The sequence below is a fragment of the Tachypleus tridentatus genome, chromosome 1 (assembly GCF_004210375.1).
Source record: "Tachypleus tridentatus isolate NWPU-2018 chromosome 1, ASM421037v1, whole genome shotgun sequence".
NCBI classification, from domain to species: domain Eukaryota; kingdom Metazoa; phylum Arthropoda; class Merostomata; order Xiphosura; family Limulidae; genus Tachypleus; species Tachypleus tridentatus.
The window spans coordinates 171,558,464-171,584,525 of NC_134825.1; the positions used below are offsets into that span (position 1 = coordinate 171,558,464).

The window sequence follows — 26,062 nt, forward strand, 5'->3', positions numbered from 1 at the left end:
GATGTACAGATTGTCATGAAACATGTACCCATCTGAAACAATATATCGTCAGATAAGTTTTCTGTTTAAAAACAGTATTAATAACGTACCCATTTGACACCACAACTAACGGAAGCAGTGACTGATAGTTTAGAAATGCGTATCATCATAGTTTATTATGCTATATTGTTGACGGATCTCAAATTACGATTCCGTCGAAACGTAATAAAATATGGCTTTTGAACAGCGTTAAATGACAGGTAGTATGTATGTATATCTCGCAGGTCTGCAGAAAGCATTCGACAAAGACTGGAAAGATGGCTGTATTACCCAAGAACGGTGGTTCAGTAACGCTACCGATGAAGGCATTCTAGCTTATAAGTTGTTGGTGCAAACTGGAAGAGTTGATAACCCTGTGGACAAATCTCTGGTAAGAATGTTTTGTTTTTTTTAAATCTTAGTCTTGTTTGTTTGTTCGTTTTGGAATTTCGCAGAAAGCTACTCGAGGGCTATCTGTGCTAGCCGTCTCTAATTTAGCAGTGTAAAACTAGAGGGAAGGCAGCTAGTCATCACCACCCACCGCCAACTCTTGGGCTACTCTTTTACCAACGAATAGTGGGATTGACCGTAACATTATAACGCCCCACGGCTGGGAGGGCGAGCATGTTTTGGCGCGACTCGGGCGCGAACCCGTGACCCTTAGATTACGAAGCACACGCCTTAACGCGCTAGGCCATGCCATGCCCAAACTCTTAGTCATCTAAAGAAGATATTAAAAATTTTAGAAGACTCCTTTTACAAACGAACTTAGAAAACGCAAACCTTCATCAGTGTTTAAAGACGTTTGGAAAGTGTGCTAGTATGCATGTGTTTCCTGATAATAAGGTAGTGACCTGAGGTAAAATCTACTTGTGCTATAGTTGTAAAGAAACTATAACCAATTGTACTTTCGTATTTTTTTCGGCCAGTATGTCGTTAGGTAGTTGCGTTAAAACTTCGGACCGATAGAATATATTTTTACACTGCTAATATTTTGAGAAGATAACTTGATTCATATTAATTTGTATTACTCTAATATTGCGTTCCGTTTGCCACTAACAGTGGATTTTATGTTTGCTTGTTCCGTAACACTTGTGTTTCTATTTTTCAGGTCACAACATCTCGACTGGTGGACAAGGAAGGTATCATCAATTCTAAAGCTTTCTACAACCTTTTGTCAGCATGGGTTTCTAACGACGCCCTCGCTTACTCCTCCTCTCAAGCCAACCTCCAGCCTGAACCCCGCGATTGGAGGCACGATCCTCAGGATGTAGATCTCAAAATCCCCAAATCCCAACCTTTGGTTTACGCTCAGATGCCATTCTACCTGAATAACATGGGGGACACCAACGAGATAACGAAAACCATTGAGGTCATTCGGACTCTGTGCCAGAAATATGAAGAAAGAGGATTACCAAACTTCCCCACAGGAATCCCATTCGTTTTCTGGGAACAGTACATTGGACTGAGGTTCTATCTCTGTGTGGCCCTAATCTGTGTTCTGACAGCAATCTTCCTCGTGGTTTCTGTTGTCCTGGTCAATATCTGGGCAGCTTTCATCATGGTCAGTGAAGTGTTTTTTATTCTTGGTTGATTTTTGTAGATATCAGGAAAAAAATTTTCATCTTTACTTTCGTGTGCAAACTTAAACAACTATTACTTGGAGATAAGTGAATACTGTCTTGTATTACTGAGAGATAAGTGAATACTGTCTTGTATTACTGAGAGATAAGTGAATACTGTCTTGTATTACTGAGAGATAAGTGAATACTGTCTTGTATTACTGAGAGATAAGTGAATACTGTCTTGTATTACTGAGAGATAAGTGAATACTGTCTTGTATTACTGAGAGATAAGTGAATACTGTTTTGTATTACTGAGAGATAAGTGAATACTGTCTTGTATTACTGACAGATAAGTGAATACTGTTTTGTATTACTGAGAGATAAGTGAATACTGTTTTGTATTACTGAGAGATAAGTGAATACTGTTTTGTATTACTGAGAGATAAGTGAATACTGTTTTGTATTACTGAGAGATAAGTGAATACTGTTTTGTATTACTGACAGATAAGTGAATACTGTCTTGTATTACTGAGAGATAAGTGAATACTGTTTTGTATTACTGAGAGATAAGTGAATACTGTTTTGTATTACTGAGAGATAAGTGAATACTGTTTTGTATTACTGACAGATAAGTGAATACTGTCTTGTATTACTGACAGATAAGTGAATACTGTCTTGTATTACTGACAGATAAGTGAATGCTGTTTTGTATTACTGACAGATAAGTGAATGCTGTTTTGTGTTACTGACAGATAAGTGAATGCTGTTTTGTGTTACTGACAGATAAGTGAATGCTGTTTTGTGTTACTGACAGATAAGTGAATACTGTTTTGTGTTACTGACAGATAAGTGAATACTGTTTTGTGTTACTGACAGATAAGTGAATACTGTTTTGTGTTACTGACAGATAAGTGAATACTGTTTTGTGTTACTGACAGATAAGTGAATACTGTTTTGTCTTACTGACAGATAAGTGAATACTGTTTTGTCTTACTGACAGATAAGTGAATACTGTTTTGTCTTACTGACAGATAAGTGAATACTGTTTTGTCTTACTGACAGATAAGTGAATACTGTTTTGTCTTACTGACAGATAAGTGAATACTGTTTTGTCTTACTGACAGATAAGTGAATACTGTTTTGTCTTGCTGACAGATAAGTGAATACTGTTTTTGGTATAAATGAAGTATGTTAATTATTTATATTAGTAGGAAGCTTATTCAAATGCGGCCAGATACATATTTTTTAAAAAGATTAATGTGGGGAATGTTTTTACTGTCTTATACGTGTAATACAGTATTACACTTTTCTTTCAATGTCTAGATCGTCGTTCTGGCTTCCATTGTGATTCATCTGTTTGGTCTGATGGGAATTTTAGGAATTCGCTTGAGTGCAGTTCCAGCGGTCATTCTGATTGTTGCTGTTGGTATTGGAATGGACTTTACGGCTCACATCACGATGGTAGGTCTTGTAAAATCAAAAACTCCATTCTGTTTAGCAAAATGCATGAATATTATTTAGTCCAAGTAATAATGTTACCACGACCATAGTAGGGCAGTTCATGAGAAGTTGCCTCCAGATGATTCAACAATAATTGGGGTTTCATACCTGTGATGGTGCCCAATGCAGATAGTCCACTGTGTAGACTAATTTGTGCTTAAAATAATCATGGAAGACATAACTTTGATGTACGTTTCCTATACAGAATTACAGGAACGTATAAGCATTTTGCTTGCTAAAATGGTTTAATTTTAAATCATGCCAAAAATTACTAATGTTTTGTTCATAAGAACATTTCATTATGTGTGTAGGGCTTTCTGACCAGTATTGGAGACAGAAATAGAAGAATGGCGATGACCTTAGAACATATGTTTGCACCTGTTGTCCATGGGTCAATGTCAACCCTTCTGGGTGTCCTGATGTTGGCCTTCTCAGAATTCGACTTCATCATCAGGTAAGTTTTGTTTTATAATTATCTCACATTGGATCAAAGTTCTTATGACTGGCATGTTCTTTTCAGTTTGAAGCTCACTGTAGACTGGTAGAACGATCACTTCCATGAAATCATGGTGGTGGTTAACCCCAAGTGTTATTTGTTCATGGTCCACCATAATATTTGTGGGCTTGTAACGTTCATTTATAACATACACATGTATTGGTATTGAAAAGAAGACAAAAGATAGATATGTCGTTGACACTAGAACTTTATGAAAATTGGGCCTAAACACAGAAGACTGAAGTGATGGCATTTCCAAAGTCGTGAGGTCACTTTCATTTTAAATTTATACCTGAGGTCACTTTTATTTTAAATGGATTTTTACATTTCTTTTATCTAGTTATACGTTGTATGGTAAGTAACAGAAATATTAACAACTGTATTTTTTTCTCTGTTATATCAAGCACATTTTGGATTAAAACTTTAGAAATATACACCATAGTGTTGGTTGAATAAACCAAGAAATTGTTTATTATGCAAATAGATCTTCGCTCTACTTGCGTGTAGTTTGAATAAGTATACAGTGCAGTAAAAAACCATCCAGTGGTGTCAAACAGAGAAGCTGCTTAGACATTATGAATGTACCGTCCGGTGGTGTCAAACAGAGAAGCTGCTTAGACATTATGAATGTACCGTCCGGTGGTGTCAAACAGAGAAGCTGCTTAGACATTATGAATGTACCGTCCGGTGGTGTCAAACAGAGAAGCTGCTTAGACATTATGAATGTACCGTCCGGTGGTGTCAAACAGAGAAGCTGCTTAGACATTATGAATGTACCGTCCGGTGGTGTCAAACAGAGAAGCTGCTTAGACATTATGAATGTACCGTCCGGTGGTGTCAAACAGAGAAGCTGCTTAGACATTATGAATGTACCGTCCGGTGGTGTCAAACAGAGAAGCTGCTTAGACATTATGAATGTACCGTCCGGTGGTGTCAAACAGAGAAGCTGCTTAGACATTATGAATGTACCGTCCGGTGGTGTCAAACAGAGAAGCTGCTCAGACATTATGAATGTACCGTCCGGTGGTGTCAAACAGAGAAGCTGCTCAGACATTATGAATGTACCGTCCGGTGGTGTCAAACAGAGAAGCTGCTTAGACATTATGAATGTACCGTCCGGTGGTGTCAAACAGAGAAGCTGCTTAGACATTATGAATGTACCGTCCGGTGGTGTCAAACAGAGAAGCTGCTTAGACATTATGAATGTACCGTCCGGTGGTGTCAAACAGAGAAGCTGCTTAGACATTATGAATGTACCGTCCGGTGGTGTCAAACAGAGAAGCTGCTTAGACATTATGAATGTACCGTCCAGTGGTGTCAAACAGAGAAGCTGCTTAGACATTATGAATGTACCGTCCAGTGGTGTCAAACAGAGAAGCTGCTTAGACATTATGAATGTACCGTCCGGTGGTGTCAAACAGAGAAGCTGCTTAGACATTATGAATGTACCGTCCGGTGGTGTCAAACAGAGAAGCTGCTTAGACATTATGAATGTACCGTCCGGTGGTGTCAAACAGAGAAGCTGCTTAGACATTATGAATGTACCGTCCGGTGGTGTCAAACAGAGAAGCTGCTTAGACATTATGAATGTACCGTCCGGTGGTGTCAAACAGAGAAGCTGCTTAGACATTATGAATGTACCGTCCAGTGGTGTCAAACAGAGAAGCTGCTTAGACATTATATGTATGATAGAAAGATTAATATTCCTGAGATTAGCAGAGCTTTCTTATTTCACTTGACCATATCAAATGGGGAGTGGTATGAAAAAAGAAACGTCTGATAGTCTGTGGAACCGGGGACACTATATGATATGTCCTACCAATTTTGGCTCAGGAGGAAAGGGACCATTTCAGTGGGGAATGAAGGTTTGTGTATAATTATTGTTGAAAATCGCTGTTTCACTTCAGTGGTCAGTGTTAACTTAAAGAAGGCGCTTCAATCGTCGGTCCCTCCAAATTCGGACATGCTCTGCCGCCTGTGGTTATTTCCTTTCATGTTTATGTAAAGAAAACATAAATTATCACAAACTTCGGTTTTAAAAGAAAAGCTGTTAATCTGTTTGGTTATCACACGTTGATCAACACCCAGAAACAAATTGGTTTTGAGAACAATGGCCATTATTTTAATCATGGCAAACTTCTACTTGATGTGACCAGAAAGGACACGGAAAATGTGGCAACATCGATGTTGCCACATAGTAAGAAAAGCTGTATTAAAATTTAAATATAAATGCTGGCTGTTTTGCCGTAAAATGTACTTATTGCATTCATGTGAAAGTAAATTTTCTGAGGTTGTTTTTAAAATAGCCACTAGGATTGAGGTGCTTTTCATGTACCTAATTGTAAACTTTCCCAGTTTAATATGTAATGTCGTGTTGCTTTAATACCCAATTATGAACTTCGTGGCTCAATGTCATATCTATTTTGACCTCTGACCACTTGTTCTATTAAATATAGTTTAAAATGCAGAAAAACTGCAAACAGGGTGGGCCAAGACACCACGACGGTCGCTTCTAATCAACAATTGTGGCAACATAAAACCACAGGGAGACATCAGGCCCCAGAACCTGCTTCTGTAACCCCTGTCTACTCCCCTTCATCATGGCTAGTGCTTCCTGTTATAACACGAGGTCTTGTTTATCGTCAAAACTGAAGTAGTAATACCAGGCGTTGGTTTTTTTTTCTATTCTAATACTCTCTCATCCGTGCCTTCCATTTATCTTCTTGAGCAGGTACAAAATGTATTATTCAGCTTTCTAACCCTCGGCTTACTGAGTACCGCACAATATGAATACATTTGTATCTCCAACAACTAAATAAAGTTGTCAAGGGGGCTCGAGTTGTCCTGAAGCCCTAGTCTTTGGTAATAAAACTAAACTACTTGCTGAATAGCGCTGAGGATGTCTTCATTATAGAAGGCTGGTTCGGGCCTCCAGCACGTAGAGGCCTCGGGTTAAAATGGAAGGATTGTGTGTGTGTGTGTGTGGGGGGGTGAACAATAAATGGCAGCATGGGTGTTCCACGAAAGAAACATACGTCAGGAAAGGTCTTGATTCTAGGTCTTTACCCGTGACTTAGACAGGAACAACGGTTCGAAATAACGAAATGTTACAATGGTCTTGAGCGTGTAGAAAGTAAAAACAAATAAAACTCTCGTTATATGAACATAGCTCGTAAAATAGTCCATGGTTTAAACCTGGTTTGTTTGTTTCTGGATTACGAACCATTCCTAGCAACGATGAATATTTCGATATCTTTACTCGCCCAATCTTACCTTCTTACACATATCCAAGAAAACACTTTAGTAAACATTTCTTAAGACGTTGTCGGCCCCGTAGCAGAAATATTATTGCTGTGACAGTCTTAACAGATGAATATTTGAAAATATATATATTTTATTCACATATACCAGAATAACTGTAAACTAAATGCACATAACAGTTTTTTTTTGTGTTTTTAGGTTATCCTGCTAGTTTCGGATATTGTAGTATCTAGCTTGAACTACTAGTTTAATATCTTTCAGCAGTTTTATTGTTTTGGTAATAGTTTCATAACTTTTATATTGGTTTTGTTGTTGTTTTTCTTGCGTCCGATCATAACATTGGTGTAACTTCGTGTGGTTTACTACACTATTTATAATTATTTTATTAACATTGTCGTAACCATTACCTGTTCCATGACTTCTTATATCAGTTTGATAACTTTGGTAGGTCCGTGTGTCGGTCTTACGTCATTAATACAGTATCTAAAATATTTCTAAAATATACTTTCATTTTTACTACCCGAGTTTAAATTCCCATGTATTTATCATTTCAGGTATTTCTTCTATGTCCTAGTTGCTCTGGTATTTATTGGTGCAGTGAATGGTCTAGCAGTCCTTCCAGTGTTGCTCTCGTTGGTCGGACCTCCGGGAGAGGTGTGTACACTTTATTTTTTCTAACTGTATTTTCTGTCGTTTTTTTTATGTCATGTAAACCAAAATTTAATCGAGGAACTCGGTAACTACCGTCGTAGTGATTATTGAACTAACAATGTTATACAATGGTAATACGTTTATATATTTACTTACGCTGGCAGGTAATACCCCATGATGATCCTGATAGGATAGCTACCCCATCACCAGAGCCATCCCCGCCGAGACAGAGGACACAGACTTCCCGCCATTTCAGTCGTCGGGTGTACCCCCGGGTCAACTCGGAAATTTCACTCAGTACAATTACGGAAGAACCCCAGTCCTACCATTCGTCACACGAAATCGTTGTGCAGCCGGAGGTGGTTGTGGAAACCACAACTATTACTAATACAACGGCGACATCTGGTGGAAATATAAGCACGACCACGACAACAAATAAACGGGTGAGACGGCAAAACGTTCGTAGCTGTTGCTTACAATAGTCACCATTAGAAATTAGTCAAAATAATTAAACTTATTTTACATCCATTCACTTTGAAAAACTTATAAATAATAAAAGCACGAATATTAATAGGTACATATTATTTGAATAGTGGCCCAGCATGGCCATGTGGGTTAAGGCGTTCGACTCGTAACCCGAGGGTCGCGGGTTCGAGTCCCCGTCGCACCAATCATGCTCGCCCTTTCAGCCGTGGGGGCGTTATTATGTGACGGTCAGTCCCCACTATTCGTTGGTAAAAGAGTAGCCCAAGAGTTGGCGGTGGGTGGTGATGACTAGCTGCCTTCTAGTTTTATACTGCTAAATTAGGGATGGCTAGCGCAGATAGCTTTGCTTGTGTAGCTTTGCGCGAAACTCAAACAAAAACAAAATTATTTGAATATTTTTAAATTTACTTATTTCAATTATAGCTCTTAATTTTAATTAGGTTTCATTATTATTATTTTTAATATCGAAGTTTGTTGGACCTATTTTCGTGTTTCTAGGATACAAGTATGGTCAACACGAGCACGGTTTCAGATGACAAACAGGCGAATAGCCGTTCCACCAGCCATACAGCCAGTGACTCTGGTTCTTCGAGTTCTCAGTCCAATACAATGCAGACAGCTGTCACGACAACTGTTACAGCTACCGCCAAAGTCAAAGTTGAAGTACATACACCTCTCCCAGGTATGACCTACTGACCTAAGCTGTCCGTTGATTCAGTAAAATGTTAATTTCGATTAATTTTTCGATGAACTTTTCAAGTAATTCCGTGTAATTTACATTTGGTGATAACTGGTCAAAGTAAATGTTTGACAAATAAGTGAACGAATATCTTCTTTAACAATAAATTTTATCAAAAAAAAATGCATTTATGTACTAGGTATGCACGTTAATTTTGGGTCTGGTCCAGCATGGTCAGGTGGTTAATGCACTCGACTCGTAATCTGAGGGTCGCGGGTTCGAATCCCCGTCACACCAATCATGCTCGCCCTTTCAGCCGTGGTGGTGTTATAAAGTTACGATCAATCCTACTATTCGTTGGTAAAATAGTAGCCCAAGAGTTGGCGGTGGGTGGTGATGACTAGTCTTACACTGCTAAATTAGAGACGGCTAGCGCAGATCCTCGTGTTGCTTTGCACGAAATTCAAACCAAACCAAAATTGTTGGGCCTTTTGGCCTTGGATGTGTTAAACATATGCTAAATCTCAAAAACTGGTAACTGTGGTCTTCTAAATAGGTTTTAGGGGAAAGGAATTGTATGGCCTCCCATTTCACGGCTGCTCGTAAGGTACTGCTCTCTTGTAGGAATTTTATATCACTTAATAAAATAAAACCAGTGTTTTTAAAAGACTGAAGGTAATATAATACACTGGTAATTCATCCTTACAGGTTCAACAGAGAGGGAACACAGTTATAAACATAGAAGACGTTCGAAAGAAGGCAGTACCTCAAGGCTTAGTGATGGCGACACGGACTCTGGTGACAGTTCAAAAACATAGGTTGGTTTAATTCAAGTGTTTTTGTGTAGGCTGTTCGTAGATAAATGTTTTGTTTTAAAGCCTAAACTAAAGATATTTTCGAAACATTTAGTAGTTAGAATGTCTTATCATTATTGTTACTGTAACACCCATTCTGGCCTACCACTGCCATAGCGGCATGTCTGCGGATTCGCGCCCTCTAGAAATCGGGTTTCGATACCCGCTGTGGGCAGAGCACAGATAGCTCAATGTGTAGCTTTGTGCTTAATTCCAGAGAAACAAACGCACCCATTCTGATAAAATATTACTTGAAGTAGACAATAAGTAAACGTGTGTGATTAGTAAATAATAAGTGGTAATAAAGAAATAAACTTACTAACCAATACTTTCACTAAGTTATGAAAGAAATAAACTTACTAACCAATACTTTCACTAAGTTATGAAATAAACTTACTAACCAATACTTTCACTAAGTTATGAAAGAAATAAACTTACTAACCAATACTTTCACTAAGTTATGAAAGAAATAAACTTACTAACCAATACGTTCACTAAGTTATGAAAGAAATAAACTTACTAACCAATACTTTCACTAAGTTATGAAAGGCTGTTTAGAAATACAGGTTAATCAGAATTCGTTTCGTTAATGTTTTTATAATCATTGTATCATTATTGCTGTTTAACCTAGCAAATGCAAACAGTACAATTAATGTAAGTTGTGACCACTTGACGACAGATGGCAGTTTGGTTGCAAACATTTAATTTATTGTACAGTTTCTCTTTAGTGGTTTTGTTTGTGGCAATATTTAAACCCGTAAGTACTGAGATGTCTAGAATACGAAAGTACTTGTCTTAATTGAACTACATGCTCTTAAATTAAGTCTAGATATTAATTACTGTAAGAGAACGAATGTAATCTGATGGTGTGTTGTTTTTCTGCAGAAAACGTGGAGGACGTGCTACAACAGCCGCGTGTTTCTGTGAGAACACGAGACCTTGTGAATTTCGTGCTCTGATGAAATCATAATTTATCGCTGAAACATGTAGGATTAATTTAAATGACCGTAAAAACCAGAATAAATTAATGTACAGTGAAGTATTATTATTATTGCTTACTTCAAACGAGAACTGTAAAATATATATTTGTGTACAGAGCCGAAAAATGTCATTAACACGTGGACCGTTTCTTCAAGTTCCATTCGTTTCGTCTGACAGGGGAACGTGATGTTCGTAGACTTGCGATAATTTTAAATTAAAACTGTTTTTGTCGGATGTATCGAGTATTTCTTACCTATCGTCCGGAACCAAGAGGAAAACGTTCACCACAATAGTAGAACAGTTTGTTAGAAACAGCTACTAACATTCGATGTATTCTACGTCTCGTGAACTTCAAATATTCAAAACTGGATTTAAACGACGAACTTATTAAACAGTGGATGTTACCATGGGAACTCCATCGTTTAAACGTGACACACTGCTAACCAAATAACTGTTTTGTTTGTTTCTTACGTTGTTCATATGTTAAATGTATGACGTCCTAACCCCTCCACTGCCTTGTTTACGGAGTCATAACTCTCCTAATGCCGCGTGTATCTTTGGATAATCTATAGAAATATTTAAAAGAACGAGATATGTTTTAATCATATCTAAAACCGGTAAACTTTGATAAGTTTGAAAGAGAATCCTATTAAAAAAGTTCCAAATTCCCATAATGTTGTCGGGGTCACCTTTTGTATGCACAATAAAAATATATAAAAAGCTACGTGTTTATTGGTCAGCTGAAACTGGTTAAATTACTGTTTCTTACAAAATTCTTAACTGTATCTTCTAGGGACGAACGCACTCCTGATATTGAAGGTATAAAATGAAACAGGTTTGAACAGTTTACAGTTGTGATTGAAACTACAATGTACAGCCAACACTCAGGCATTTTGTGTGATGTTTGTTTTAATGTTAGATCGTTGAATGTGTGTGTGGAGTTAACTAGTTACTAGAGGTATTAATGGGTATTATAATATAACCAGTGTATAATCATCTGAGTAAATAACAAACAGTGAAGGCAACATGTAGTTTTGAGACTATAGACATTTTAACGAATTAAACCTAATGTATGTTAAGATTTTTTTGTCCTAATATGAATTAGTTTTGCTCAAGTAACTTAAGGAGAGATTTAGATGTGTTAATATTTTGTTTGTTTTTTTTCTAATTCTTTTAAATTTATATTTATCTACTAAAGAAAGTGATTCGTGTGGATGGTTAATGGTATCAAACTCTGACACGCGTCCTTTGTAGCGCATTGTTGATACTGTGTACATAGTTTAAAGGAAGTGGTTGTATGTCAGTTTTAAAAACAAATCCACACGTCGTATTAAGTCTGCCAGCGCTGTTAGGTTGTATTAAAGGTTTAAAATTTAAATATATATTTTGTGGTTTCAAACGTCTAGTTCGAAGTTTTAAATTAACTAAATAGAGCATAGAAAGTGTGCGTGAATGAATTATCTGATTATGTTAAAGAATAAGTGATTAATTATTTTACTTTAAGATTGGTACTATAAATAATATGTGAATGGTCACAGAGGAGGGGGGAAGCTCAAAAATTTAACAGCTTAACAAGAGCTAATTCCAATAAGCTTACTCCGAGTACAAAATGAGAACATTGAAGAGGGCAGCACCTGTTTAAAGATTGTTAACGCAACTGATGCTGCCCGTCAGCTGGTTCATGGTGTTATTTATTTTGTAAAATAGTTGCTCTGTATTCTAAGTCTTTGTTTGAAGAAAAACTGGTGTTTACTGATCCTACTGAAAAGTATTTTTAACGTTTTTGATGTACAATACTTTGTAAGAAATATTGTAGATACTGGTTCCTTAAGAGTCGTACATATCGAATTAAAAACTTTATAATCTAGTATCTGATTGTGAAATGTGTATGTAAACTCTAATAAAGCCCAAAATGGGCATTAGTCTGAATATATGTGATGTTTCTTGGCTCACTTGTGATACGTGTTTGTGACATTACAGCTGAAAAATGTCGTTATCAAACAAAGTCGTTTTAGCACAAAGTACCAAAATGTCCATCGCATGGATCGAACCTTGAAGTATAGCATTAGAAGTCCTCACGTTTATCGCTGAGTCGCTGTAAGTTATGGTAAGAGACATCTTTAATAGGTTTGTCAAGTTTATTCAGAGTTGGAAAATTACTAACTGGAGAAAAATGGAGTAGAGGTATTGCATCACCACTTCAAGGATCATACTCGAGTTTGTTTGTTTTCTGAACACAGCTTCAGCCATTAGAAAGTTAGTTTTGATATCGTCAACGTAAAATAGGGAAATTTTGTACACAGATCAGTCATTGCCCTTTATGAATATTCAATGTGCCTATCCACAAAGGATCCAGCACACCTGAAGAAGACGTAATGTGCCTATCCACAAAGGACCAAGCACATCTCTGAAGAAGACGTAATGTGCCTATCCACAAAGGACCCAGCACATCTCTGAAGAAGACGTAATGTGCCTATCCACAAAGGACCCAGCACATCTCTGAAGAAGACGTAATGTGCCTATCCACAAAGGACCCAGCACATCTCTGAAGAAGACGTAGTGTGCCTATCCACAAAGGACCCAGCACATCTCTGAAGAAGACGTAGTGTGCCTATCCACAAAGGACCCAGCACATCTCTGAAGAAGACGTAGTGTGCCTATCCACAAAGGACCCAGCACATCTCTGAAGAAGACGTAGTGTGCCTATCCACAAAGGACCCAGCACATCTCTGAAGAAGACGTAGTGTGCCTATCCACAAAGGACCCAGCACATCTCTGAAGAAGACGTAGTGTGCCTATCCACAAAGGACCCAGCACATCTCTGAAGAAGACGTAGTGTGCCTATCCACAAAGGACCCAGCACATCTCTGAAGAAGACGTAGTGTGCCTATCCACAAAGGACCCAGCACATCTCTGAAGAAGACGTAGTGTGCCTATCCACAAAGGACCCAGCACATCTCTGAAGAAGACGTAATGTGCCTATCCACAAAGGACCAAGCACATCTCTTAAGAAGACGTATAGTTGGTTGGACTGAAGATAAACTTAACTGGAAACTCCTTAACTCTAACAAAGATCACTTCATGGTCAGTGCAGTATGCTTAGAAAACATCTGGAAGGAAAGGTCGTGTCACTGGACGTTCAGATTTGATAGTGCTAAAAATCGCGTGACTATCCTAATCGGAGGGGACTTACCTCCTCTTTCTCCTCTGACTCAGCTCAGCTCTCATGGCAACATTTTCTCAGTCAAAATGATATGAAAACATAAAATGCATTCCATGGTCGAAGATCACGGTTGAATTAGTTGCCGTAGCTTATGTTACATCTGAAGAAGAAAAATGCAGAACTGATGGTCATTTCAAAGAAAGAGAATAAATATTAAGACCTGGAAGAAAAGCATTCTTATCTCTATAAAGTGAGGCTTTTTCCTAAAAACTGGATTCGACAATAAAGTTAGACACGACACTGGAGTAAGTTCACACTTTGCTGCCTATATCTCTATATGCAAATTACCACAGCGCACGTGCAAGTCCCGTATCGGACTGATGGAGACAAGGATCTGATCCCACAAGTGTAAGAATGGCATACAGCTCAGAATGAACGGCACAAAATAACCAGATTCAACTGTGGAAGGTATGGATTATGTATATTTACGCATCTTAAAAACCCAATATCCAGCACAACTTATCAATTACTCATTTTAAAATAAGCTTTCTAATAGTATCACACTTCTCCATCTAGCGTCATTTCGTTAAATAGTTATTTTCCCTGGTAGACTACGAAACTGAGGTAAATCTTGAAATAATTGACACATCACGTTCCCCCGATGATACAACGTTAAAAACACGATGGACAAATCGTTTTGTAATCAGTCTGAGGTTTAGGTTTCTTTTTTTTCAGCTTGGTTGTATCACATGTTTTAACTCTTAACACGGCATTTATGTTTCACAACTTGCTACGGAATCCCCCCTTCAGTGGCTTATAACACTAAAAACCAGGTTTAGATACCCGTGGTGGACACAGGACAGAAAGCCCGTTATGTAGTTATGTACATAAAACTTCGAAGGTTCAAAAGAACCGTAGGCGGAGTTCTCATATCTCGAGAGAGAATTACAATTGGACTAAATTATATATAACTCAGGCTCGCGAAACTTAACATTGTCGTACCATGTGACTCAATAACAATGATGTCGTTATGACACGTGATCGTTTTTACGTTAATGTTAAAAAATAAAAGTATTTATACTAAATAAGCGCAAAAAGATCATTTATTTTGGCCAAGTGTACAATTTCGAGATGCTCCCTCGTTCCACTGGAGTGTATGTGTGGCTAAGCGCAAGGCATCACAAAGACTGTCTGTGCTCTGCCCACCACGGGTATCGAAATCCGGTTTCTAGCAGTACAACTTAGCAGACATGCCACTAGCGGGCAAATGGATTAGTATTTGTTTATAGGATTAGCGCCTTACAGGTTTATATCCAACAAATTTACTTTCAATTTTTACGCATGCTCAGTTTCAAACAGATAAAAGTACCAGGGACATGGATCCATCAGCTGTACCCGGTTCTCACGACTCCTTGTACAGTTCAGAATATTTTAATATAATATGTAAATGTTAGAACGTTACACGTCAGAGACATATCCTTCTACTTGTATATTTTTTTCTCTTTTAAGGTACTTCTTAAAGTGCTGAACGAGGTATTTGGTTTCACTGCAAGAAATATTTTACAAGTCTATTACATCACCGAAAACTATCGTTTAAACACGTGCAAGACTGAAAGATTTTAAGACCGTAATTTTATTTTTATCTTCAACACAATGTTATGTGCTGAATGCAAAACATGGTTGTACGATATTACGGCTTCCATACCGAGACCTTTCCATTCAACGGAGTTAGAAGTTCTCAAACCTTTTATACAATATATTAAAATCAATGGTGAAGTAAATCAGATTCAAAGCTTAATAACATTGTATATCAGTAAATTTTTCCACCTGATCCTAAAACTGAATATAGAAAAAGTTATTTCTTACTTTATGTTGGTAGCGCCACCTGTTGGGCAATACATTAAGAAACAAATGTTATACTAATTTCACGCGAACAAAATGTATATAATACTATAGCTATATCTTTATTTTCTCAGAAAACAAACATTAATACAGAATATAAATTAATTATATTCACGTATTATTAGGACACCATTATACATAAGTTCATCAGATAGGGCGGCTTAAGATGCTTAAAAAGTGTTTTACAGTGGTGTATCCCCAGCAATTCTCGAACTTGCGGAAAGGCTTCGAATCCAAAATAAAATTTTGGGGAATTAAATATAGATAAGGCCCCCTCATAACTTGTTATATTGGATAGAGGGAGCATTTTTGTCTAATTACACCACTACTATGTAACTCACGAACTCTGGTGGTGCCTTGCTGGTATTTAGAAATTTGTATCTTCGCTGTTTTTCTGAACTTTATAATTTCCCTATTTTATAACTGCTCATAAATGAAATATAAACACGTTTTAACAAACAGTTTGATTTTATTCTAGTCGTTGTGGGCAAGAAAATTCTTCCGTTTAAAATATATGCAAAGAGAATTTGTGAACAAATCTGGCAGTTGAAGCAACGCCGTGTACGACAACCATGTTTTACTTTATCACATCATGTAGACTGTTTGTTTTGGAAATTCGCACAAAGCTACTCGAGGTCTATCTGTGCTAGCCGTCCTTAATTTAGCAGTGTAAGACTAGAGGGAAGGCAGCTAGTCATCACCACCCACCGCCAACTCTTGGGCTACTCTTTTACCAACGAATAGTGGGATTGATCGTACATTATAACGCCCCTACGGCGGGGAGGGCGAGCATGTTTGGCGCGATGCCGGCGCGAACCCGCGACCCTCGAATTACGAGTCGCACGCCTTACGCGATTGGCCATGCCAGGCCATCAGTAGACAACCTCTTGAATATTTTTCGTTTAAGCATCGTATGGTACCGTATTGAACTTACAGGAACTGTCTCAGTGTAAAGGACGAAAGGCCTAACCAAGCAAGTAACCGATTTTACAGTACAGAGTTTACCCATTCAGTGGAACGGTGAGATACTTGCCTATTAAAATTGTAATGACAAACGGACCATTCGCCATGTTTGGAAATGTTGTGGTTTTACTGTTAAACCAAAGTAAATATGGCTGCTCTTGGAATTAATGTTCAAACGTGGCCCTAAAAGAAATTTGTTTATTTGACAGAAAGAAGTGCTGTCTATTGCAGATAGTGTGTTGTGTAGCTGGTTAGAAATATTGACTGTTACGTACAGCATGCTGTGCTGTATATTTCTGTCAGTACTCTTTCTAACAGGTAAATTCTGACAATTGGTAACACTTGTGTGAAAAGTGAAACAGTCAAATACAAACACACATAAACATGGTATCACTTTGTGACTGAATTAAGTGCTTTATTTTTACTTGTATGAACGGAACAGCTGACTTGTGAAATATAAAATCCATTAAGTTGAGGGAGAATAATTCTATCTACTGAAAAAAAAAAACATTTTATATGGTGTTCGATAAGTATACTGAGGTAAACACCTGCTAGTATTTCTCGTTAACGCCTATCACGCTCTTCACCACAGTCCATGTGCAAAATGATCCTAATATATTTGCATTCCTTTTGCATGCTAGACAGCAACAAAAGAATTAAGCTATTTTAAACCCATTTGCCGTCCTTTATTTTATCATTTATTTCTAAGATGCAAGACAAATGTCCTTAGCTGTATAAATCATCATCTCCATCATCCTGGAAGTTCCCCTGTTCAGACCCCTGAGATCCTCCAGCCCCTGATGGCTGTGCACTTGGAAATCTGCAGAAAAATAAACACACTGGTGAGAAAAAAAAACGTTCTTCTGAAATGAGAAAATAACTCTGATTCGTAACAGAAATGTAATGTTAAGATATTAACTTAAATTAACTATATAATAAAAAATTCTTTTCATTAACGAAACCAAAAATAGCTCAACCAAACCTTGCAATGCAACAGTTTCAAGAACTCCCTAACACCAACTACTCTTTAACAACCAGATTCAACACTACGAAAAAAAATGTAAACAAAATTGTCGATAAATACATTACTTAAAAAAACTTAACTGTTGGTGTTCTGTACAATGTTTGGGTCTTTGTACTGTCAATCAATGGTTTGTTTGTGTTCTGTACAATGTTTGGGTCTTTGTTACAACACAATATCTTAATTTGAAGTTTGAAATACATTTCAATGTTTAGTTACATACGTTTCTGTTACCTAAGGTGAACAAGTTATCATAACAAAAGGAAAACTACGTGACAGAAGGGAAAGTTGTTATTACCTAAAGTTTGTGCCAAAGCCACGGCTCTGCTGAAGAGTTTGGGAGAACATTTCGTACTTTCTGATGTCGTTATCACTAACTGATCGACGTGCGAACTTCATAGCTTCCTCAAAATGATCTCTACGAATTTCTGGAACAGGATCACTCTCTTCTACATCCTGTTATAAAGCATCTTTTCCGTTAAAAAAGAATCCGATAATAATTCATAGTTTCTGTTACTACACAGTAACTCCTAACATGAATCTCAACATCTAAATATGTACTTTTAGGACTAGGATAAAGTGAAACACTTACAACTAAAGTACTGTTATCTTCTATTCTTTCAACAAAGGTTCAGTATGATAGATTCATTACTTATGGCTGTGTTTTGATATTTTTTCCCATAGTTTCAGCATCACAGGTTTAATTCTTTCAATTGTACAATAAAATTGCGAGAGCACGTTCCTAAACGAGCTGATTCCCAACCTACGAATAACTTTAATAATTCTACATCTCACATCTGCAACGGAGAAAAAATATACGAATATGATCTGTTGTTTCTCTTGGCAAAAGAAAATGTGGTCAACAGATAAAGACAATGTACAATTTGCACTATTAATATATTTTATAGACTGGTTGTTAGACCTGTCAACATCTCTTGTTAATGGACAATGTACAGAACTATAAAAGAGTTTGTGTGTATTTTACTGAAACAATTGTGGATAGGCCAACGAGTACTTTCAAAATAATAAATTCATTTGAAAAGAAATTGTATGGTTTTTACAACAAATATTTCACACTACAAAGCCTACAGTGTTTTCTGTTTGTAAAACAGAATATTACAACATCAGACCAAGAGACTATAACACAGCCTTGGAAGTCATTCCTATTTTTTATCATCAATCTTAATAATTAAAGATAATATAAATTAGCCTAAACTATTTGGTTATAATTAATACAAACTGTGGTTACTTTCAAACAATGGAATATACAGAGTCCAAAGCAGGACAAGTCCAGAATGCCTGCCTAACCTAATCTGTAATACAAGAAAAAAACATTTGTTTCACAGAACACATTTTGCTTCCTGCAATTAAAGTTGTGCAAAAAAATAAGTAAATTTTGTGAAGCAGAAAGAACAAAAACTAGTAAAGGCTGGTGACCCCTCAGTACTGTCCACTGTATGTCAATATACATAACATAAATATACAGGTGTAATTAATCTCTCTTACTAACTACTGGGTTGTATGTGCAATTATTTTGATAAAAGTTAAGAAAAAATATATTATATTTATCTGCAGTGTAAGGGTTATTTTTTCTTAACTTTTATCAAAATAATTGCACATACAACCTAGTAGTTAGTAAGAGAGATTAATTACACCTGTATATTTATGTTATGAATAGACATACAGTGGACAGTACTGAGGGGTCACCAACCTTTACTTGTCAATTGACTATCTCACATACACACTATGCAGGTAAGCCTGTTTTTTCTGCTTATTAATATGACTTGTCAATACTTTTAAATGTAAATCAGTTTAGAGTGCATTCTCTCAAACACCCTAACCCCTATCCTCCACAATCTTTCACATAGAAGCCATTAATATTCGTTTTTTTTTGGAACTTAAAAGTTACTTGATAATAAAACAATTTACAAAATACTTGTTTCACCTCAATTCCATCCACAGGTGTAGACTTTTGTAAGAGTTCAGTAGTTTGTTTAAATGTTATGATACAAACAAACACGTACCATTGCAGTGTCATTCTGGGCTTGTTCCTTTTCTTTACGAATTTCTGCTTCAATGCTCTCTCTGATAGCCAGTTTACAAGCTCGCTGACAGATCTCTGTCAGATCAGCACCACTAAATCCTTGCGAAACCTTAGCAATATAGTCCAGATCTACATCCTAGATGGAAAACAGAATGACTGAAAAAACAAAGCTTTGTTCCTTAACGTAAACAACTGTTTACAGAAATCAAATTACATACACATGCACAAACAAATTTGTTAAAAATATTTAGTGATTTGATAATTTTTTGTGTAACTAGAATTTCTTAGCATACCTTTGATACCGGTGATTTTCTAAGATTAGCTTGGAGAATGGAAACTCTGGACTTCCCGTCAGGCAAAGGGATATAAATTAACTGATCCAATCTACCAGGTCTGAGGATGGCTGGGTCAATGATATCTGGTCTAACACAAAACAAAAATGCAGCTGATGCAAAACTCAACATTATGTCTAGTTCTGTACTGTACAATTCGTAAAGTATCTACTTTATTGAAATCACAGCTGTGAAGTCAACAACTACAGGGACAGTAGTATTTGTAATATCACAATGATAAAAATAGTTATTACTATGAAAAAAATACAAACAAGTCCTATTTTTGTTCATTATTCTATGTTAAGTTCAAAACAAAATATAGACCTGTTAGATAAGGTTCTTTATAAAAGTAAGCTAAAACAATAATAGACGGATACAGAATTATGGATAGCTACCAATTCATACTGACATAAATGTCCTTCATACACTCGCATTCACACGAGAACAGGCGCTGTAAATTTCTGTAATATTCTCAGTATAAAACAAAACCCAACAACCATTTCTGTTTTTTCAATCATTAAAAATATTCAAATATCATCCATTCACTGGAAATAAGTAAACTGAAGCACAAAGGTTCCATTTATTCAAATATACCTATCTCTTACTGCTTACCGAAAATGTTAAATATCTTTATAACTTATATTGTTATAATACTAAAATTAACATGTTAATGATTTCCCTTGCATATGACATTAAACACCCTCAAACAGATACATGTTTAGTTAAGCCTAAACTCACAACCATTGTGCTTGTTATTCAGGTTTAAGTGTTCACTTGAGCAGCATGTATTTTCAAAAAACTCTAAACATGTATACAAAGAATGTACGATAACAGCTCTAAGTACATTTCTGTATATAAACAATCTAACACTTCAGTTCTCAGAATGTCTATTCAGTAAAAGCTCGGAATGGTGTAACTTGTATCATATTTGAACAGTGGAGCAGATGGTAAAACAGTTAACAATTCTGCACCACACTGATTTTGTTCAAAAATAGCTTCTTGTTACACGTGTTAACTTGTTAACTGTTAATGTGCACATTTTATACAACCAAATAAAAGATAGTTAATTACATAATTTTACCTATCTAATTAATCCTTCTGACAAAAATAATCTCCAAGTAAAAAACACAAAGCCATCTTTACATAATAGCAAACAATATTTCAATACAGCACAAGTCATAGAAAATTAATAGAAATTAAAAACATCATTTATAGATAATAATAAAGTATAATGTTTTATATTAAAGCTATTCTAAATATGTGCTGAAAGCTGATGTCAAAATTTTCGAAGTATTTTAATAATTAAATAAATATGATTTTAGATCACCAAAAACTTTTCTTACATTAACAAAAATGGGAATTTTAAGCCAAGGTTTAAATTACATAATTTATACTACAGGTTTTTTTCAAAACCAGGAATTAGCTTGCCTCTTCCCAGACTACCAAAACCTAACTATAATGAAAACTCATTATGATTTGCATGTGATTATTCAGTATATTGTTGTTTGTTTTAGTGAAATCTCACAACCAACAAAGTGACCAACAGTCTGCAAACCAGTGACCGAGAAACACCAATCTACACAACATTGTAAGAGAGGTCTGTTTTACGATCTATTTTCTCAACCCATTGTAGCTTTAAAATATGACAACACCCAAAAACTGAATTATTTACACACCTGTTAGTTGCCCCAATGATAAAAACATTCTTTTTAGAACTCATGCCGTCCATTTCTGTCAAAATTTGATTAATCACCCGATCTGCTGCACCACCTGCAAGATTCAGATATTCATAAAAACCAAGCTTGAATTAAGAACACAATTAAACATAAAATGACAAACAAACAGGAAGAGTACGATAGCTAATACATATCTAACCTCTCCAACTGCTTAAATAAGTCACTTGATGTAAATTAAGTTATAATTCACTATAAGCTTATCTTTACCATTAGGTGTAAGGGGAAACTTGTCATAAGAAAGAACATAAGTCACATCTTATGCACCAATAACACAAAATAAAATTCAGTAGAAGAATCAGTAGATGAATGCAATTGAAAATTTATCAATTTGATTGTTCAGGGCTTATGTTTATCAGCACAAGGAAGGAATTAACATAAAACATAATTATGAATTTCTTCCTTTTACAAATATTCACATAACTTTCACAAACATAAAAGCAATTGACATTTTTAGTTTTGCTGTGAAACACATTTCACATCATACAATAACTTGTTAAATCATCGTGACTATGTCTTAAAAGTGTATGGTGTAACACTGAACAGCACCTGGATTTATAAATAATCTTACTCTAGGTTTTTATAAAATCAATAGACTTGTTTTATTCTTTTGATAGGAAAGTAATTACATCTGAATCTCTCTTGTATGTGAGATATCAGTTCGATTTATTAAAAGTTCTACACACAACATAACCAGGAAGATCAATATTTACTTGAATATTAATTTAACCCTTGGCTTCACAGACATCTCTAGCATGTATGAAAGTGGAGAAAAACAGGTACAATCAAATCATATTGGTTTTAAGATTGTATTTTTTATCCACAAAAATTAGGTTTACAATTTAGATCCACAGTACTAATAGCACAAAATCTTCATAAATAATGTTCAAAATCTGATTTAATATATTGTGAACAAATTCCATATATTAATGATCATTAAATGCAATTATTAGAATGGACCAGAAGAACCAGTTAATCTGTTAACAAGCTATATATTTTATCATGTGGCAATACAATATAACAATACAACCCTTTAATATGTAAGTCTTCACATGTGAAATTTAAAAACAAAACATCACTGCTAAAATACACATAACTTCCAGGAATACACCAAATTAAGCAGGGAAAACACTATAAACAAGAATTATTAATATCTATATGTGTAACTGTAATTGATTTAAATCCACCAATGCTTATTATTGTTGGGCTCAGAACTTGCACAGACCGGGTGAATCCGACTGTCTAATTAAAACAAAGCATTGCAATGTGATTTCTGCCCAGTGCTCTGAATGTCAAAGTGAAGAAATTCAACCAAGCACAGGTAAAGACTGTGAGTAACTATGACTCTCTTATGGTAGCCAAATTTCTTGACATCCAATTAGTGACGTGCATGAATGGATTAACAAGATTCCCACTTTCTCTGTTTACTATGTAGTGAAACCACAGCCAAGGGAATAGGATTGGGGAAATCTCTATAAGTTATAAGCTATCCTTGTGTATTACAGATGGTAAAACTATTAAATGAAACATATGTTAAAATTTTTTGTTCATTTATTTAAATTACCAATTCAAGGAAGTTGAATTTATAATATTTGAATCCTGAAGTTAAGTTTCTAGAAATGCTTTCAAATGCAATCATCGTAACACTTCAACCAATAATGTGTGAACTGGGAAAGATATTAGGAGAACTCTTCAAATCTGTTACAAGTATCTCTTGGATTTGGTTTGTTTTGTTTTAAATTTCACGCAAAGCTACTCAAGGGCTATCTGCACTAGCCATCCCTAATTTAGCAGTGTAAGACTAGAGGGAAGGCAGCTAGTCATCACCACCCACCACCAACTCTTGGACTACTCTTTTACCAATGAATAGTTGGACTGACCATCACATTATAATGCCCCCATGACTGAAAGGGCGAGCATGTTTGGTGTGATAAGAATTCAAACCCACGACCTGACCTTCAGATTACGAGTTGAGTGCCTTAACCACCTGGCCATATGCCAGGGACCTGTAGGCTTAATATTCTGATAGATATATTAAGTATTAAAATGTCAGACCAAAAAAACAAAACTTAGCTCACCTGCATCTCCAATGCTTCCTCCCCTTGCTTTGGCGATGGAATCCAATTCATCAAAGAATAACACACATGGAGCAGCTGCTCTTGCCTATAAAGACAAAAAATTAATCATACATTTCTGTCTCTACCAGTTTATGTTTATTATTACTTTTTTAATTATTTATGATGGCTGCACTTGTAACTTTTATTAGAGCAAATAAATATTGTTCCTGTTTTTGTCACAAATTAAAAAATCTATCAAACATAAAAGCATTACAGATGTTTCACTTCTTTAATGCACAAACATGTACAAAATTTAGATACAATAATTCTTATTTCAAGATCTGGTTTATCTAATGTATTAACTTATCATTCTTGAAAATATTTACTTACTATTCTGATAACAGATCTTAACTACATAGCTAAGTAATACGTTACGAAAACTATTGTTTCCAAAATACATTATAAATATTGAAAATATATGTTGATACAAAGCTGTTAAAAGTTTTTATTTACTGTAATGTTGTAAACCACAAAAAAAAATCACCTTATCAAAAACATCTCGAACATTGGCTTCTGATTCACCAAACCACATTGTCAGAAGTTCTGGTCCCTTGATGGAAATAAAGTTGGCTTGACATTCATTAGCAATTGCTTTGGCTAAAAGTGTCTTACCACATCCAGGGGGCCCATAAAACAGTACCCCTTTAGAAGGAGTCATTCCAAACTTCAAAAATTTGTCCGGAAATTCAACTGGATACTGTAAAACAAAGTACAACAATGGTCACTGGTTTCACAATACTAAGAACATATATCTTTTTTGTTCTTAGCTGTGGCATTAGCTTACCTATTAATGTATTAATGTTTCAATACAAAATAACAAAGCTATATGCAATGAGTAAACACTCAACCTTACATTTGTTTCTCTTATTTCTTAAACAATAAACCTTCTCTACACAATTAAAATTTCTGTAACATTTCACTTTGCAGCTATATTCATTGCTAATTCGAATATGTCCATGCTTGTTTTTTTTAGCATTTACCTATTAACCAAAATATGATTCAACAGAGACCCTGTATGACCTTTTTTTTTTGCTTTTGAGATAATGGGGCATGAACCACAGAACCTCACAATGATAGTTTGTTTGTTTTTGAATTTCACTCAAAGCTACACAAGGGCTATCTGTGCTTGCTGTCCCTAATTTAGCAGTGTAAGACTAGAGGGAAGGCAGTTAGTCATCACCACCCACTGCCAACTCTTGGGCTACTCTTTAACCAACAAATAGTAGGATTGATCATAACATTATAGCAACCCCATCGATGAAAGGGTGAACATGTTTGGTGTGACAGGGATTCAAACCTGCAACCACCTGGCCATGCTGGGCCCTACAATGATTGTTTGGCACATTAACTACTGAGCTATGCTTAACTCACATTCTTAGAGCACTATAAATCCAATGCAAATGACAAGCATAACGAACTACAGTTTCTATTATCAAAGATGCTTTACATAATAACTAGTATTTAGTGTTTCACAGAAATAATGGTAGATGTATTTAAATATGTACACATCAAAAACTCATATAACCCTAAACTTTAAATGTTAAGTGTAGGGAGAAAATAATTCAGTACCAAACAACAATCACACAATAAACACATTGTATAAAATCTGAATACATACTTATTAAAACAACACTTCCAATACACACATTATCTTTAACTATGTATTGTAAAAGCAAAAAAAAAAGGTACCCGTATTAGGTTAGTAACAAAAACAAAACAATATTTTTAATTTAAAAAAGTACATTAATTAAAAATAATTGTCACATATTCAAAAAATTGCATTAAACAATGAAACAAAATCTGTTTCAGAACCATTATAAATGACAGAAAGATAATTATCTCTCTTATTAGAAAAAAAAACTTACCTGTATCATTTCTCTTAGTTCTTTCTTTACATTCTCCAAACCACCAATGTCTTCCCACGTAACATTAGGAACCTCTACAACTGTTTCACGTAGAGCACTTGGAGAACTCTTTCCTAGAGCCCACTGAAAATTACAAACCAATGACAAAAATCAGAACTTTATAAAGAAGCTAATGGTATCAGGACAGAAATCATAACACACTAAACACTACATAATTGTTCTATAAATAGATTAGTTTCAAGAATTGTGTTATTCGATAATAACAAAGTTTCAAGTATTTTATAAACAAGTGACTCGGGAAACAGATTTTTTTTTTTTTTTTTTTCCAGACAATGCTTTGACATGAAATACTCGTAGAAGTACGTTCTTCCCTAAATGTTAACAAAATAACACACTGAACTCTGTTAAAGCTATCAATAACCAGCACACAT

The 26,062-nt window shown here is 35.7% G+C and overlaps 2 protein-coding genes across 9 annotated transcripts in view; one reads left to right on the plus strand and one right to left on the minus strand.

The window, feature by feature from the left end:
• LOC143230277 (protein patched-like) overlaps positions 1-12,422 on the plus strand; it is a 114,074-nt gene extending 101,652 nt beyond the window's left edge. For all 5 annotated transcript variants that reach the window (XM_076463540.1, XM_076463528.1, XM_076463543.1 and 2 more), the window contains 9 exons: positions 264-409; positions 1,130-1,582; positions 2,907-3,044; positions 3,395-3,537; positions 7,395-7,494; positions 7,656-7,934; positions 8,476-8,659; positions 9,365-9,474; positions 10,396-12,422. In XM_076463540.1, coding sequence (XP_076319655.1) covers positions 264-409; positions 1,130-1,582; positions 2,907-3,044; positions 3,395-3,537; positions 7,395-7,494; positions 7,656-7,934; positions 8,476-8,659; positions 9,365-9,474 — 1,553 coding nt within the window. In that variant the 3' untranslated portion in view covers positions 10,396-12,422. The remainder of the gene's footprint in view (positions 1-263; positions 410-1,129; positions 1,583-2,906; positions 3,045-3,394; positions 3,538-7,394; positions 7,495-7,655; positions 7,935-8,475; positions 8,660-9,364; positions 9,475-10,395) is intronic.
• Positions 12,423-16,913: 4,491 nt separating this feature from the next.
• LOC143230294 (transitional endoplasmic reticulum ATPase) overlaps positions 16,914-26,062 on the minus strand; it is a 32,405-nt gene continuing 23,256 nt past the window's right edge. For 3 of the 4 annotated variants that reach the window (XM_076463561.1, XM_076463563.1, XM_076463570.1), the window contains 8 exons: positions 25,632-25,754; positions 24,251-24,463; positions 23,728-23,812; positions 21,593-21,686; positions 19,878-20,007; positions 19,565-19,720; positions 17,839-17,996; positions 16,914-17,339 (listed from right to left, as the gene is read on the minus strand). In XM_076463561.1, coding sequence (XP_076319676.1) covers positions 17,246-17,339; positions 17,839-17,996; positions 19,565-19,720; positions 19,878-20,007; positions 21,593-21,686; positions 23,728-23,812; positions 24,251-24,463; positions 25,632-25,754 — 1,053 coding nt within the window. In that variant the 3' untranslated portion in view covers positions 16,914-17,245. The remainder of the gene's footprint in view (positions 17,340-17,838; positions 17,997-19,564; positions 19,721-19,877; positions 20,008-21,592; positions 21,687-23,727; positions 23,813-24,250; positions 24,464-25,631; positions 25,755-26,062) is intronic. The other variant, XR_013016380.1, reaches the window with a different exon arrangement.